Here is an 18,192-nt window from a genome sequence, read left to right as displayed (position 1 = left end):
CCAGAGAGGCAAAAGTTAATAAAATGTTTTACTTACCTTTCGGGCTTCATAGTTTCAGGTTGTGAGAGTTAATAGTTTTTCTTTTCTTTTTGTATTTCCTGTTTGTTGGCCACAGTGAACCTGAGAGTCTTCATGGGATGTATGCCTTCTGATGTTCAAGCTATAATGTTATCTGACAACTACAGATGGCTGTGTGGTCACAGAGTTGGTTGTATGAGGTTTGAAGATACCGTCCATTGACAAAATAAAATTGTAACCATTGGATAAATAACTGCTACAACAAACTTTGGTTTAACATAAAACGTCCACATGTTAAAAGTAACATTAGGACTGTAATGGCTGTTAATTACTGTAACAGCAACGTGACATGAACGCATCATTAAAGTCCTGACAAACAAGAAGTTTTAGGATTAATTTATTAACTCTGAGGAAGATCATCAAAAATCTACATTGCCAATAATCTTCCTAACAATCTACATGTTTGTCAGAAATCTAATTTTTTTTCTTCCCCTTGGCAAGATGGTTTTACGTTTTATAATTTCAGAATAATGTTTTTCCAAAAAGAAATGCTAATTATGGTGAAAACAGATATTGCTTAACTGAGAATAAGAATTACTTTTATTAATGCCCAAAGGGAAATCCATGTATTCATTAACTAGTCAGATTAACCAAATTTTCTCCTGTAATCAGCAGCAGACTACAGATAAATTACACCTTCACCGGATATTAAAGAGCCGTAAAATCAAGTGTTAACACTGAGCTCTTCCTCTCTGCTGTGATCACAGGATACTTTCACAGTTTATCATCACTTATCTCTCCTTTATTTTAGGTTTTAGTTCATTTTCTCAAAGCTTCTCTGCTGAATGCATGTGTTTGTGTGTGTTTGACTTGAAAACTATGACAGGTGTGTTTTCGGGGTGTTGGTCTCAGATCTGATGTTCGACTGGTTCTTCTAAACTTTTGCCAATAAAAAACGCCTCGTGTCTCTGCTAGTGACTCAGGTGTTGCTGCTTTTATTTGTTTTACAATTTTCTTGATCAGGAGAGTTTCTATCAATTATATTGAAAAAAAGGCTCATACTGTCACAAACAGTATAAACTCCTCAAAAAAAATAAGTAGGCTGACGTTTTTTTGAGGAGTTCATTTTACATAATGTATATAATTAGTATAGGCCATTATGAGAATTTATTGGTAAGAACATGACAGATTTAGCACCTGCAGTAGTAATCTGTAGTAACAGCACTTCAATTTTTGACGAGGGGAGTAAATATTGCTCTACATGTATGATTATTAACATGCAAAGATAGAGATTTAACCCGAAACAAAACAAGGTATATATCATACATGTGTGTGTATGCATATATAGTGTGTATAGTCTAGTAATTATTCTCCAAAAAAAGTTTTCTTTGAAATGTAACATTTTTTAAAATACGGTTACACCAGGACTGCACAATAATCATAATGAAGGATTAAAGGTTTTTATTTCTGTAACAGAGTCTTGTACAGCAACAAAAACATCCACAGAGCTGCTGCAGCTACAATAAATATTCATGGCCACACTCCACCTCCAGCGCTCGGCTGGTTCTTCTTTTCTCTGCTGCTTTTAGAGCCGGACAGAGTTAAGTGCGAGGAATTAAGTAAATAGACCGATACAGTATGTTTTTGTGGTTAGAAGTACAAGAGCATATTAACAGCACAACTACTGAGAGTACAAATTATGTTTTTGCCAGTCTGCAAAATTTAATTTTCAGATTTTCAGTTAATTTTCTCAGGTCTAGGTTTGGGGAAGATAAATAAAGAACTTGGCCTGAAGTTCCTAATTATAGAAGAGCAAATATCTGATTTCATTCAAAGGTAAATGTTGAAGACTGAGGATTTTTCTGTCAGTCAAGAGTTTCAATCCAAACACAAAGACCCCGTGGTGGTCTGAGGATTATTCTGACCTGCAGACTGATCAAATCCTGACATTCTTCATCTCACTCAGCAGTTTTGTTGTCACAAGAAAAACTACAGGATAGAGCGACTTTTATTTTGAAGGGGAGAAAGTGGACAGAGCAACCGGAGACACGCACAGTTCGGTGAAGTTTGTAACGGTGACTTGACTGAACTGTGGGACCGCCGCTCTCGGTGCGGGATGAACAGCTGTGCGTCAGGAGCGTTTTTAAGAAATGGTTTGGCTGTATTTACACATTATTTGTAGATTTTTGTCTGACTACGTTTCCACTGTCTGTGTGAACAAGACAAAGCGGATCGAGGTGTGGGTCATCCTGTACGTGTGCGTGTGTGTGCGCGTCTCAGACGTTGAGGGTCTTCTTGATAGAGAAGATGATGTCTTTGATCTGCGGCACACTGTTGTCCTCCAGGATTTTGGCGTACGGCATGGGGATGTCGACGCCCGTCACTCTGGTGACTGGAGAGTCCAGGTAATTGAAGGCAGGACCTACACACACACACACAAGCCCAAAGATTATGAAACCCATTCAATCACATTTTAAGTTGAAATTCTGTCTCTAAAAATACTAAAATTAAACCTCTCTTTCACCTTTTAACACCGATTGTATTATATTGGCTCCATGAGTTTCTGAGACGTCTGTCATTAACAAGATCAATACTTTCTCGAAAAAGCCACTGTACACTGTACTATGCAATCTGACATCATGGTTTGTCTCTTCCTACGGATCATCTATGACTTAATATTTTGCAAATTTTAAAGAAGTTCTGGTAAAAATAACATTTTGAATTAAGTCATAACATTTTGCCCACAGCCACTACAAGGGTTAAAGCAAAAAAAAAATCTTTTGACTGAATTTTTTTTTGCAAGCTGCCCCCCAAGGCAAGAATGGGTGGAGTGCATGAAACTGAAACTGAACTCAGAACTGGTCTGGTGGGGAGCAAAAACAAATCTCAAATTTTAAATCTAGGGTTCTGGACCAGCCATTCAAGGGCCCGTTTCCTCTGCTATTTGTCCGTGCAGCGGTGCACCGCGGACATGCACGGTAAAAAAAAACAAAAAAAGAAACGAAACCGAATGCGCGCCGTTACGTCCGCTCGGACCGCGGCCACTCGGAACAACAGGTCCGCTCGTGCCGATGTCAACAGCGGCAGGAGACCGGACGCTACTACGTAGGCCTACCGGTATCTGCCTCCAGCGAGTGACAGTCACGTCACCGGGCTCATACGCGCATGCAGGCCAGGGTTGCCAGATAGTGCGAAAATATCTCCCACAATCGTACTTTTTTTCCTTCACTGATTAGTGGGAGAAATTACCGACCGGGAGCCAGCTCGCACCCTCCCTGGAGAGTGCCCCCCCCCCCCGATGACCAAAGGTTTACAAGCTCAGATTTCTGACATACAAACAGCCGACGTATCTAACTGGTCACTTGTTACCTTCCATGATCCTGGCGCAGATCTCGGCTCCGACGCCAAACTGAGGCCAGCCACCCTCCACCGTCACCAGGTGGTTGGTCTTCATCACGCTGGTCTCAATACTCTCCACGTCCATAGGACGGATGGTCCGCAGGTTGATCACCTGACACACAGACAGACAGGAAGTCGTTAACAGATCGCCGACTAGGTCACCTTCGTCAGGTGTCAACAATCCTGTTTCTCTACCTCACACTCGATTCCCTCCTTGGCGAGGACGGCGGCAGCGTCCAGACAGTGGCCGACGTACCGAGAGTGAGAGACGACAGTGACGTGTGTCCCTGAAACACAGAAAGGAGAAGGCGGAGCTTTAAGTTGCTGATCAAAAGAGCGCCGGTCAATCTCAAACGATGAAAAGAAGACAGGATGAAATACGACATTTATCTCCTTGTCAGCCCACAGTGGGACTGTCAATCAATTCATATATCTAATCACAATTAATCACACATCTTTTTATTTACTCAAAATACATCAAATTAGAAAAAAAAAAAACATCTTTAAGGGATATTTGTCCTATGATGCTGCTTTATGCAAATGTCACTTATGGACAAATTTTGTCCAGAAACTCTCAAGGCCTCAAATAACAACATGGCTCCATCTGACTAGTTACTGCTAGCAGACGCTTTAGCATGTGACTGCAGCCGATTCATTTCTAGCAACTGACTGAAACTAAGGTCAAAATCATAATAACAGAACGTGCGTTAATCACGTGTCAAAAAATAAATAACAACATAAAAAATAGTGTCATTAAAAAGGAGGATTTTGCTTCAACATAATAATAACAACAAAGCATTAACTTCACTCGCCCACATGTCACAACTGACCTTGTCTCTCCACCTTGGCCTTGCCGATGGGAACGGTGAAGTCTTTGGACTGGGCCTCCTCTGACATCTCAAAGGGAACACCGTACATCAGCTCGTTCTCCAGGAACACCACTGCAACACACACACACAGATATTAAGGCAGAGTTCAGTGAGAACAATTATACAGACAGCTTCATTCAATATTGGGCTGATCTCACAGCAATGATATATATGAAAAAAATTCAAGCAGTATTCAAGACTGAAATCCAACTGCTCAAACAGCAGGTGTCAGTCAGAGACACTTTATAGCCAGATGTTGAAAAGATGAAACAAACTATTTCACTCCGCCCTGATGTAACAACGTCAATCAGTGACCTGAGGAAACCACTGAGCTACTTCCATTCAACCTCATGTTACAGAAGCACTGGTTTGAGGAACAGGATGGAAAGTGCTACAAACACTAAAGCCGTTTTCCCACTAAAATTAGCGGGTCGACGCAGGTTTTTTAAACGCGTGTCGACCCGCTAACAATCGGCATTTGGCCCCTTTCCCACTGACCAAAATGAGCCGAGTCTGACCCCCCGCTGAGGGATCAGACAGAGCATAAACCAGTCGCCCCGCTCTCATCCGCGGTGCAAGAGACACACACAGTCATGCCACAGCCGCCCGCCGCGGAGTGTCCGTCCGCCAAGGCAGACTCTCTGGCTGGCCGACCTGAAGCACCAGGACCGCGGAGGACAGAGAGTCTGCTGCGGCCGGATGACGGACTTCCGCGGCACAACACGTCAGTTAAACAGACTGTCGCCATGACAACACAACACGTCAGTTAAACACACTGTCACTTCTTTTCTTTTTTTCTATCATTTTTGGTCAGTGTTCTCTGATCTTTTGATCCCAGTCTCGGATGAGAGCAGAGCGGAGCAGAGCTTTGTTTTGGTACGTGATATGAGACGCGACCTGCGCGATGACGTAGCGTCACGTAACGTTCAGTGTCATCACGTAAATTAGCGGGTTGACGCGGGTCTGGCGTTCCCACTGCAAGCCGTTCGGAGCCGAGCCGATTAAAGGCGATTTTAACCCGCGTCGCTTGCCGAGTCATTTGACCCGCGTCGACGCGGGTCGACACGGCTCAGTGCGCCTTTCCCACTGCCACCAAAAGCCGATTGTTAGCGGGTTTAAACGGGTTTTTTGGCCAGTGGGAAAGGGGTATATGTCAGAAAATCAGGTATATGGCTAAAATACTGTTAATACAAAGTAAAACAGTTCCTGTCAATGGCAGAGACAGAGGACAGCTTCTCTCACCAGGGTTGTCGTCTCTTATGGCTGCTTTCAGGAGACCTCTGGCATCTTCTGAGTTCCAGGGGCTGACGACCTTCAGACCTGGACAGTGAGCGTACCTGCGGACGGAGAATCACATAATCACACTGACACAACTGTTGATGTTTTATGTTGATTTTTTTTTATGTCATCAATCAGATTTCTTTGTTTCCCTTCCTTTCAGTGTGTGAATTCTCCCCTCTTCACTCACTGTTATACAAGCTAAACAAAAAGGACAATAACACGTGTAAGTGAACGCACCACGCAGCGAAGCACTGCGAGTGCTGTGCAGCGACGCCCGCTGACGCTCCGTTGGGTCCCCTGAAGACGATGGGCACCGACTGCAGACCGGCCGACATGTAGTAGGTCTTGGCTGCAGAGTTGATGACCTGGTCGATGGCTTGCATGGAGAAGTTGAAGGTCATGAACTCACAGATGGGTCTGAGGCCGGCCTTCAAGAGAAAACACATTCATTTAGACAGAGCTGCAGTGCAAAGAGTCATGTTTGAGTTTACTGCACTGAGGCCATTTTAACTCATAAAAATGATTCAGTGTTAACCAGTATAATATTTATCCTCCAATGTATTTGTCACAATTGGTTGAACTGTACTCGAGGGATCATCACAAAAAATGTGTGCTTGTGTAAACGTGAGGAATATCAGGCAATTATTCGTCATCATTTACTTAGTGTTGCCAAGAGGCATCGGCTTTATTCGTCTGACCTTATTGATTTGTCCGATAAGATGCATTTATTTATGCGTCTGCTATAATGGCAACATTTATCATCACTACATACACTGTAATAACCATATTGTACAATCAGAGGGTTGTGTGTGTTCACTCACCATAGCAGCTCCCACTGCAATACCAGTAAAGCCCATCTACATATGAGAGAGAGAGGAAAACAACGTTAATACACTTTTCCTGTGTGTTTTGATCAGACATCAATTAAACCAACTCTGACAGAAGACAACTCAAACAGCTTAATCATTGCAATCAACATTTGTGGAGTTGAACGTGTCTCACCTCTGAGATTGGAGTGTCAATGATGCGTTTGTCTCCATACTTCTTCCACAGTCCTCTGCTCACCTACATACACACACACATTAGTAATATAACTTTCTTTACTGGAAGAACACTTGTAACACTGACAACTAACCCTCAAAAATCATCTTAATCCCTGTTGGGGACCTAAGTGTCTGACCCCAAATGGACAAACTACGTACAATTAACCCCTTTTCACTCCTATAAATTCTGTAATATTCGCCTATCCAAGGCGTACCCAAAGTAAATTGAATGCTGTTCTTGAACTGTTTGGAGAATATGGATGGGCTTGGTCTCTTTTGAAAGGTAACACTCTGAAGTTTTCCCCCAAACTGAAATAATCACTATAAGTGCTACTATCATTGAGTAATCTAAGTTGGAACACACTGAATTAGAATGTTTTTATTCTCGCCTGAATTTTTTTGTTGCAATCAGATGCCTGAAGATGAGTGTAGCTGAGAATTTTAGCTGGAAAACACAATGGGACCACAGCATGAAGCCTTACCTGGCCCCAGTTCAAATTTGATAACAATCCTGCTAAAAATTAGTATTTTACACATGTTTTTCTAAGTGTATATCTAGGCGTTTTCCTAAAATTGCCATTGAGAAACAATACATGCGCCAAAGTGCAGCATTTGCACAGTTACGCATTAAGATGGCAGTGCTGCCTTTTCCCAGGGACCGTGAATGCAGCACATCATTTTTTTCGGAATTTCATTGGCTATTCAATGCATCAGTTGCCATCGGGATCGGTTCCTATTGGCTGAAGCCATTCAGCGCTGTCGGAGGGGATGTTCCTCATCAGACACAGCCACTCATTCGCTATTGCAGGCGGCAGCCGGGGACAGGGAGCTTGTGATTGGTCGAGTGAGCTGTCAATCGAAAGGTCAGAGTGCAGCGCCATTTTGTGAAGTGAAATAAACATTGTTTTCATGTAAACGCCGGACTTATGAGGAGAAATAAACGGATTTACTGGATATACAATGCGTAATTTCATAAGATGCAGCAGCGGGATGAGGTTATCTACCGGTACAACCGTGTGTTTTGGACTAAATACTTTACTGGATTGGATTTACTGGACTTTTCTGAATGTAACGACACCAAGTTTGTGGGGAAACCCTGTGATCCTGAGCCTGCCCTGACACAAATCGTGAGTTATATCGGCTTTTTACGAACTTTGTTAGCATGTTTATAGTCTGATTCGAGTGTTGCTGTGATGATTATATTTAGGAATGGTCGGCATCTTTAATCACAAGAATTTTAGCTTTCCAACGATATGTGGCATGACTATTTCAAGTGACTGGTGACATCCTCTATGACACCTCCCTGTTTAAACCCCCCCCGGGGGCCCGTGGGCGGGCCGTTGGAGCGGTAACAGGTTTTAACTAAAAAAAATTTAGTAGTAACACGCATAAAAAAGTCTCTACAGTGAGACAGTAACAGAGATAATATATGAGCCTCTGTGAAGTAACTCATTGAGTGCCAATAACGTAATTTTAAGTTTTTTGCTTTTTTTTTTTTTTTTTTTTTTTTTTAAAACTTTATTTTGCAGTTTTCTATTAACAGACATACAACTTCCAAACATAGACCCCCTCCCTCCCACAAGGCTCTTAAAAAAAAAAAAAAAAAAAAAAAAAAATACAAAAACAAAAAAATACAAAAATAGTCAGACAGTGACCTCTTATCATACGTTCAATCAATTAATGCTTTGAGCATATTACAAAGTGGTTCTAACTATCCAATACAACTTGTATCATTGAAAGGGAAAACCTTCTACAAATTCTATAAAGGGACTCCAGGTAAGGGTGAAGTTTCTGTGGGCTTTACATATTTTGTATCTCAGTTTCTCTAAAGGTAGAAAAGATAGAACATCCCTCAACCATTGTAGAAATGAAGGGGCTGAGTTTGATTTCCAGTTAAAAAGTATGAGTCTGCGTGCAAGCAGGGAAGCAAATGCCAAAGCATTTGCCTGCAAATTTGACACTTTGCAGCCTGGAGGTGTTACACCGAAAACGGCTGTGTGATAGTCAGGTGTTATAGTCTGACCACAAATTTTGGAAAATACATCAAATATCTGTCTCCAATAGTCGTTGAGGGATGTGCATGACCAGAACATGTGTCCTATTGTGGCAGGTACATAGCTGCACCTCGGACAACTAGGATCTGCAGTGGGAAAAAGTTTTGACAATTTATCCCTTGAATAGTGCAGGCGATGGAGTACTTTAAATTGAATTAAACCATGTCGTATACACAATGATGAGGTATGGATACGCTTTAGACTATGTTGCCACATATCTTCAGAAAGCTCAACCCCCAAGTCTTTTTCCCATGCCATTTTAGTTTTTTCCCATAATATTGGTTTCAAGTGTCCTATCATGTTGTAAATCACAGATACACGTTTCTTCTCATAAGGATCCAGTCCTAGAATTGCATCTAAATGATTCTTAGGTGGTGGGAAAGGAAATGAGGGAAACTTTTCTCTGGTAAAGCTACGAATCTGAAGAAATCTAAAATAATGCGATCTGGGTATATTGTGGTCATTTTCAAGTGTTTCAAATGAAATAAATACATTATCAGGATACAAATCACAGAAGAATATCAGCCCATTTCTATGCCAATAATGAAATGCATTATCGAAACCAGATGGAAGAAAGAAGTAGTTATCTGCTACTGGGAAATATCTGCTATACTGCTTTAAATCAAAATGTCTCCTAAATTGCAACCATATCCTAAGTGAGGCTTTCACAACCGGGTTTGTGAACTTTGTACTACAGTTGTGTGGTAACAATGATGTAAGTGTTGGTAAAGGGTTGGATAATAATTCCATATGGACCCAGTCTGGACCCTGCTTATTCTCATATGTGTAAATCCAATGAATTAATTTTACTATGTTAGCAGCCCAGTAATACCAAAGAAAATTGGGTAGTCCCAACCCACCAGCATCTTTAGGAACCTCCAGGTATTTTTTTTTCATCCTAGGGTTAGAGTTGTTCCATATAAATGAAGAGATTAGTCCATCTAACTGTTTAAATGTTTTCATAGGGATAAATATGGGGACCATCTGAAATACATAAAGAAATCTAGGTAGGACCGTCATTTTAACTATATTAATGCGACCTGCTAACGAAATTGGTAAAGTTGACCATTTCCCAAGGTCTTGTTTTGTTTGTTCTAATAATGAGTTAAAGTTATGTTTTTCCAAATTCTCTACCTTGCGGGTAACTTTAATTCCTAGATATGTGAACATGTTGCGTTCTATTTTGAATGGAAATTTGGAATAATCTTCGTCTGTGTTATCAATTGGAAAAAGCAGGCTCTTTGAGTAGTTCAATTTGTAGCCTGAGAGATGTCTGAAGTTTTCTAGTATCGACAATAATTTTGGTATCGATACTGCCGGGTTGGATATATACAAAAGCAGGTCATCTGCGTATAGCGCCACCTTATGGACCTTGCCGCCAAGGGAGATACCGGTAATACCCTCTTCTGCTCTAAGGGCTATAGCAAGGGGTTCGACCGCCAGATCAAACAGATATGGGGACAGGCCACAGCCCTGTCTGCAAGACCTGTGAAGGGGGAAATAGTCAGAGATAATGTTATTGGTCCGTACAGCCGCAGTAGGTGCGTCATATATTATCTTAATCCATGTTAAAAATGATGATCCAAAGCCAAATTTTTCTAAGACCGCAAACAGGTACTGCCATTCAACGCGATCAAATGCTTTTTCGGCGTCTAAGGAGATCACCACCTCTGTGGTCTCCTCAGACGCCGAGTGGGGGGTGTACAGGATATTGAATAATCTACGCATATTATAAAATGACTGTCTACCTGGAATGAAACCCGTTTGATCTGGATCAATGATTGTTGGAATTACACTGTCTATACGGGTGGCTAATATTTTTGTGAGAATTTTATAGTCACAGTTTAGAAGACTTATTGGGCGGTATGAGCCGCATAGTAGAGGGTCTTTGTCTTTTTTGAGCAGTACAGAAATTATGGCCTGGGTCATGGTTTGCGGCAATTTCTGTTGTTCAAAAATTTCCTGGTATATCTGGCTAAGTATCGGAGCTAGTTTGTCGGCAAATTCCTTGTATATCTCAATTGAAAACCCATCAGGCCCCCCGGCCTTGCCGCTCTGCATTGATTTAATTGCCTGTATTACTTCGTTCGTTGTAATCAGTCCATCTATCTGTAAACTGTCCTCTGGGGTGATAGTTGGAATGGTCAGCCCCTCCAAGAATGTAGTAATAACCGATGGGTCATCTGGTGGCTCTGACCTGTAGAGATTCATATAAAATTGTTTAAACTCATCATTTATTGTATTAGGGTTAGTGGTTTTCTCCCCCAGCTCTGTTTGGATTTCAGGAATAGTGTTTACAGTTGCGGACTGCCTAATTTGGTGGGCTAAGAGCTTTCCAGCCTTCTCCCCGTGTTCATAAAATTTTTGTTTTGATTTAAAAAATAACTGTTCAGTTTGCTTAATAGAGAGGTTATCGAATTCTGTTTTTAATAATAATTTTTCTCTGTAGAGCTCGGGCGTTGGGGCATCAGCATATTTGCGGTCCACCTCTGCTATGCTGTGAGACAGGTCGCTCAAACGCTGTTTGCGTTTCTTTCTCTCGTACGCTGTATAAGATATTATCTGGCCCCTGAGGTAGGCCTTAAGGGCCTCCCATACAGTGGTTAGTGGCATATCTGGTGTGCGATTAAATTCCAAAAAACTATCAATTTGTTGGGAGATGAATTTCTTAAAAGAGTCCCTAGACAACAACAGAGGATCAAACCGCCATGTACGGCGTGGTCTGATGCACTCTGGAAAACATATATCTAGCTGTACTGGACCATGGTCAGAAATAACAATGCTATTATACTGGCAATCCTTGACCATAGGGAGAGTTCTGCTATCTACAAGAAAGAAGTCGATCCTGGAAAAAGAGTGGTGAACTGGGGAGAAGAAGGAATATTGCCTAGTAGTTGGGTTGTGTCTCCGCCAAGGGTCAAAAAGTGCGTATGTGTCTATGAATGATTGGATAACTGCACCAGCGTTTGAGATCTTACTATTAGGTCTAGGGTTTGATCTATCTAGTTTTGGGTGTAAGACACAGTTAAAATCCCCCCCCAGTATCAATTGGCTGTTATTAAGATCTGGTAACAGTGCTATAAAGTTAGTAAAAAAAAGTGGGTCGTCCCAATTAGGTCCGTATACATTAGCTAATGTTACTTGGGTACCATACAATTTGCCCGTCACTATGACATATCTACCCCTGGAATCACACACGGTCTGTGATGGGATGAATGGGATGCCTTTTCTAATCAAAATCGCTATGCCACGTGTTCTATCATCATTTTTTGAGCAGAATAATTGCCCTATCCAAGCTTTCTTTAACTTTGTGGATTCACTTGATCGTAAGTGAGTCTCCTGTAAAAACATGATATCACTTCCTAATGTTTTTATGTGTGCAAACACCCTACTTCGCTTCACTGGGTTATGAATTCCCTTTATGTTCCAACTCAAAAAACGAATCTGGCCTGACTTCTGTATATCAGACATTGTGCTTCTGAGATAAGTAAGTAATATAAGAAAGCTGGGAAAAGTCCCTGTCTAACTACAAAACTAAAACTAAAACTGAGCCTTAAATCCCTATGCTGATCTACTGAACCTGTCGAGATCGCACACCCCTCTTCTAGCATTGTGCTGCAGATAACCAACTAACCTATCCTCCTAACAGGCCCCAACGAGGGCGAACCATAATGTATATAAACTGGATTAAATTTAGAATGAAAATTGTTTGCATATAGTCAACAACAGAAAACAAACCAAGGTACCTCTGTACAACCTGTCCCTCTCCTTTAGGTCATTTCTAGGTACTTCATGTTAACAAACATCCCTCCGCTATATCTGCATGTCTAATAAGAATTAAAAGATTCCAAGTATTATACTCATTCGAGCAAGCTTAAGTAAAGAAATGGCCACTCTATATAGCAGGCGGTGAGTTTTAAATGTTCATAGTGGGTTAGAGTGGCAAGATTCCCAGAGGGCCGCACGTTTTAGATTTAGCAAAAAATGAAATAAAATAAAATAAAATAAATAAAATATAAGTAAAGAACATCTCCTAAGGAATATATTGTATTCGTGTCTTGCTAATCCTAGTACCAATAACTTTTATGGCGTTTGCATTTTACATAAGAGGGCGCCACATTCAAACGGTATGCATTATGTATACAAACATACCCACATAGACTGCATGTGTACACAAAAAGAAAAAAGAAAAATAGTCGAGAGGAACAGAATCTATATTTTGTAGCTGAAACACCAGGTATTGAGTGTCCATAAAATAAAATGCCAGTGTTACCTGGGAGCTTCATTATTGTGGGCATGGTAAAAAATAAAAAATAAACAAATGAGTGCCAAAAGAAAAATAAAAGCCTGGTGTTCAGACCTTACACATTTGGACTCACCAGCTCTTAATCAACATCTAGTCTCCATTGTCCAATTGCTTAAATCAATTTGCAGTGTCCTTGGGCTTCAAGTGTTTTTTAATGTATTCCACCGCTGCCGCTGGATCTTCAAACCGCTTCTCCTGACCAGTCGAGTCAGTGATGCGGAGCACCGCGGGGAACCGGACACCAAACTTGACATTCTGGCAGCTCCGGAGTAAACGTTTAGCTTCGGCAAAGGCCGCTCTCTTCTTCGCCACTGTCGCCGTGTAGTCTGGAAATATGCTCACTCTGTTGTCGTGTAGGCTCAGCGGCGCCGAGCGAGCCGCTGCACGGAAGACCTCTTCCCGTTCCCGTAGGTAATGGAATCTGACCACGATGACTCTGGGAGGACCCCCCTCGTTAGCACGCCGGGCTCCGCGATATGCTGCATCCAGGGTTGGGGTGAACTTAAGGCCCAGCAGGTCCTGCAGTAGTTTAGCGATACTCACAGTGGGCCGCTGCCCCTCAGACAATTCAAAACCTTCTTTTATCCCGACCAGACGTGCACAGAACCGGCGATGTGCCCCATCGATTTCTTCCACTTTCTGGCGGAGTGATGTGACTTCCGCTTTTAGCATGGCGACCTCGTTTTCAGCATTAGCCGTCTTATCCGAGTATGTGTTTAGGCCGGACTCCAACTCGCCCAGGCGGGTCTCTTGTTTCGCCACGTCGTCCCGGAGCGCGTCTATCTTAGTGTTCAAGTCAGCAGTACTTGAGTCTATCCGTGCCAAAATCCTGTTTTCACTCCTTGCAATCGCAGCCATGACAACAGATAGGTCTGTAATCTCCTCATCTGACGATTCCTCGTTCAGGGACGCGATTTCTGTGGAGTCCGAGGCTTTAGCCGAGGCCTGATTGTTGTGGCGTTTTCCTTTGGGCATTTTGTCGTTTAGTCGTACATTATGAAAGGCTGGAGCTATCAGTGTGACACGCTGGTGTTATTCAGTCGTCAGAGGCAAACATGGTCCGTCTGAAGTTGTTTTTAAAGATATTATTTTTAAAAAAAGGTTCGCTCCGGTCGGGAGCTCTGCACAAACACGTCCTCACATATCGCTGCTCGCTAGCGCCCCCCTTGCTTTTTTTTTTTAATTATGAAAATAGACACTTTAACACACCTTATGTGTAAATTTGGGGACTCTACGATGAGCAGAACTGAAATAGATGACGATCAAAAACTCATGACAACTCACGATCTGGAAGTTTTTATCATAACTCGGCTTTTGCAAACCGAGTTATGCATGCGGGTGGAGTGTCAGAAGAGCGACAGGCACAAACAGAGCACCTTTCATAAAAGACACTGGATCTCCTTTTCTAGAAAAAAAGCAGGGATTTTGATGAAAACCAGCCATGTTTAGCTTGAGTTTTCTCAGGAAAAGAGGCACGTAGAAACAAATGTAGCCATTTGTAGCCATTTGAAGCAGAAAGTTTCACCTTTCAAATGAGCCACAGTATGTGTTGGTGGCAATAATATAGAATACGCTGTGGCGCTACAAAAATCGTCAAAAATGGTCTAAATTGCCGGTACGCTTGACTAAAACTTTGGAAAGGAGCGTGGCACTCAATGAGTTAAGAACTTCCTATGATCTCGACTTGGACTGAACAGTTTATCACAGTAGAGACACAGACAGGATACAGTGATGCTGCCTTCAGGGACCCTGACCCACTGTGTGGTAACATGGGTCCACTCACCTTGTAGGCTCCGTCGTACTGAGCCACCTCCTCGCCCATCAGGAACACCCGCTCGTCCCTCTCCAGCTCCTCGTCCATGGCCTGGTTGAGGGCATCGCGGACCGTCACCTGGCAACAGCAGCACCACACAGTCAGTACTGACCCACGACGGGCACCCAGAGGACACGGCTCGTCCTCAAGTCTTCTACATGTCAAGACCTGTCCTGTTAGTGAGGGTTTTACCCTTTGGATTTCAAGCTGCTACAGTTTTAATTCAAGTTGTCTGGAGAAACAAATGCTTCAATTGGTACAGTAAAATAATTTAAGAAGTTGTTTTTGCAACAACATCATTAGTTTATATTTTACCCCTACAGCAGCAACGTCACCCGAGGCACAACAAAAGATAAAAATAAGTGTTAGGTAGGAATGGGTGATATTTTACCGTTTGCGATATACCGTCAAAAAATTTCCCCACGATAAGAATTTGTCATATTGCGATATAACAATAAATTCCAGTTGATTACGTTTTGTATTTGACTTTATTTTTTAAACTTTATTGTATTCAGATTTACTCCTGTTTGATGATGTTGTGTGCAACCACGCACTCGCAGCCCAGCTCACGTGACAGGCACCTGCGTGCAGACCTGACCTCTTAGGCTCACATGAAGAACAATAACAAACATGGTGGAAGGCGGAGCTGAGAGCGAGGAGCTCGTTGCTAAACGAGGCTTCAGCATTTGAATAAATGTTGAATCTGTTCTCACATTTCAAACTTGTTTGATTTGAGTACTTACAATTTTGCAGTACAGGTGAATTGGTATTTTTTATGGTTACCGGGATAAATGGCAGAAATTATCGTGATAAATTGTTTCGCCCATCCCTAGTGTTAGGCCTTGGAAACATGTTTAAGTTTTCATCCACCACATATAATGACGGTGGAGGCTGCCTGCAGCAGGACAACAAACCCAAACACACAACCAGACTCATACTGAACTATCATCTGAGACAAGAAGACATATTTCAACACTGAGGACACTGAGACAGACTAAACCCCAAGAGGAACCAGGGCAGGATCTTTAAGATGCTGGAACAACCTTCTTGATAAGTAGCCTACCTGAAAAACTATGAGCAGGTGAACAACAGGAGGTCACAACAAATACTGATGTGATTTGTTTGTTTGTTATAAACTAAATGTTTAATTGAGAAAAGAAAATTCTGTATTTTCTGTTGCATTTCTCTTCACTGACATAAAACTCAATACAATAGTTAATTCTGCACCCAACATGCACAATGCAATATAATTGTCCCTCAACAGTAACACTTTATTACTCACTAATCACAAGCACATCATGATTCATTTAATGCGCACACATATCCGTATAAGGTAGACAACGTTATAGACACAGATATACATCAGCAATAGTTGGATTCATTTTGGCCACAAGTTCTCATCAATGTCAAACCTCAGCTCCTGGCAGACTGACAGACACATCCAGTAATCACTGTGGGAAATTGTCCTCTGTGATTAAGGCGGAGAAAAAGAGGAGGCTGTGCTGGGATGGACTGACAGAGAGCTGAAACATCACCTGTCCCGTTTTCTCACTTGGCCCAAGTCTTGAATGAAGCTGCTCGGTGCCTCTGCCGTAAGTTTGTTTTAATGATTCAAAGAAATTTAATGTCTTCAACATAATCTGACACTTTTTAAAACAACGATTCAAAATGGCCAATGAACCGGTTTGCTGGTGGCTGAGTCTGGAAGACTACCAACAAGTGAAATCCTCGCTGTCTGTTTTGAAATCGATGAGACATCAGTAAAATCATCAGATGTCTGCGGGATGACATGATGCCAGCTGCCACCAGCGGATACACGCGTTATTAATAATAAATCTAATTTAAGTGGGTGGTAGCGGCAGCAGCTCTGATTCAAAAATACCTCGTAATAGCACCTGCACTTTGTCACAAACCCCGGGATAGAGTAAATAACATAAATCAGTGAATAGGTGTTGTGGCTAAGGTTAGCCTGCTAGCTGCTAACTGACCTGCACTGCGGCCGGGAGGCTCCTGTGAAATCCCCGCCGCTGCAGCGCCGACACGGCTTTCTGTAAAAAGACAGCGAGCCGCCATTAACAACATTAAACATCTTACAATGTACTGACACCGATACGGAAGAAAGATATTTAAACAATCCCTTACTTTGCTTGTGCGGAGAAAGCACCTCAGTGACACCGCCATCTTCACTCTGTCCTCTGCCGGAGGGAAGGCGGGGACTACACAGAGGTCAGTAGACTTCGACCAATCAGCACTGCGCTTGAGCTCTACGTCATCGTGCGTCATGACACACAGCCTATCACATCCGCTCACGAGAGACAGAGGCGGGAGAAAGCGGAAAAAGGAGTCCAAGGACACAGTAGCGCTGTCATTTTGTATGGAAGACAAATCATGCTGAAATGAATAAAATAAAATAAAAAAATAAAATAACAATGTGGTTTATGTGTATTGATGACTTAACCAGGAGAGTTTCCTCCTTGTAGCCTATTGTGGTGTATTGTTATAACATGTAGCCTAATTATAGTTATACAAACAAGTGCTACAATGAAATAAGAAGAAACGTTGTTTTATTGTTTTAAAAATAGGCTACTATAAGTTACACTATAGACTGTGATCTTGAGGTATGAGTCACCAGAGCACAATACAGCTAATAAACTGATCCATCAGTGACATTGTAGCTACAACTTCTATCTCTTCTAAAAGCGTTACGCTACACATTTGAAGCCTTTGGGCGCAGAGGCAAGTGGATAAATTATTAGAAATATTTCCCAGTGTAACAAATCTCTACCAAATAGCCTACATATTTCATCACATAACCTCCTAAATTATGTCACCAGTCAGATTTAGAAATTTCGGCATCAAAATCTGATGTCCACTCAGTGGTAGTTGATGTGTGTCTGACCTAAAACTACAACTACGCACTTCTGATGAAGCACATTACTTAAACTTGAAAACACAAACACACACAGATTCAAGCATAACATTAATTTTCACATGTAAATTTAGACAAAAACTAATGAAACAAAAATTAGGTGATACACACTAGACACTGTAATAGATATTTCCCTTCTGTGTTAAATGTGTCGTAATTAAACGGAACAGCTAAAATAAGTATTTTCAATAAATGCTACTTAGTCACCGTTTTCTTGAACCATTTTTAATCAAATGTTCACTCAGTTGTTACAGTTGTCATTTCACCACAGCAGGCTGCTGGAGTTATTTCAATACTGGTAATAGAGAAGGTCATTTTACAGCTGCAAATCTTTTCATCTCAAGACAACAGTTGGACCAAACTTGAAAACATTTGATGCATCTAGTGTGTGGTAACTATAAATGACCTGGACACTGTAGAGAGTTTCACTTTTTTTTTTAAAACCTGCTTCCTTGTGATCCAGCTCCTTCTGTGGGACTG

At 41.8% G+C, this 18,192-nt stretch overlaps 1 protein-coding gene across 1 annotated transcript; it reads right to left on the bottom strand.

The window, feature by feature from the left end:
* Positions 1-1,456: 1,456 nt before the first annotated feature.
* pdhb (pyruvate dehydrogenase E1 subunit beta) lies at positions 1,457-16,994 on the bottom strand. The gene is made up of 11 exons (XM_085776912.1): positions 16,926-16,994; positions 16,772-16,831; positions 14,754-14,861; positions 6,570-6,632; positions 6,389-6,424; positions 5,805-5,995; positions 5,529-5,623; positions 4,248-4,358; positions 3,613-3,704; positions 3,388-3,529; positions 1,457-2,440 (listed from the first exon to the last, which is right to left on the bottom strand). The coding sequence occupies exons 1-11, from the start codon at positions 16,962-16,964 to the stop codon at positions 2,295-2,297; spliced, it is 1,083 nt and encodes a 360-aa protein (XP_085633038.1). The 5' UTR covers positions 16,965-16,994; the 3' UTR covers positions 1,457-2,294.
* Between the last annotated feature and the right edge of the window lie 1,198 nt (positions 16,995-18,192).

The sequence above is a fragment of the Trachurus japonicus genome, chromosome 5 (genome assembly GCF_045865225.1).
Source record: "Trachurus japonicus isolate A0001 chromosome 5, Traja_1.0".
Lineage (NCBI taxonomy): Eukaryota > Metazoa > Chordata > Actinopteri > Carangiformes > Carangidae > Trachurus > Trachurus japonicus.
This window is presented reverse-complemented; position numbering and strand designations above follow the sequence as displayed.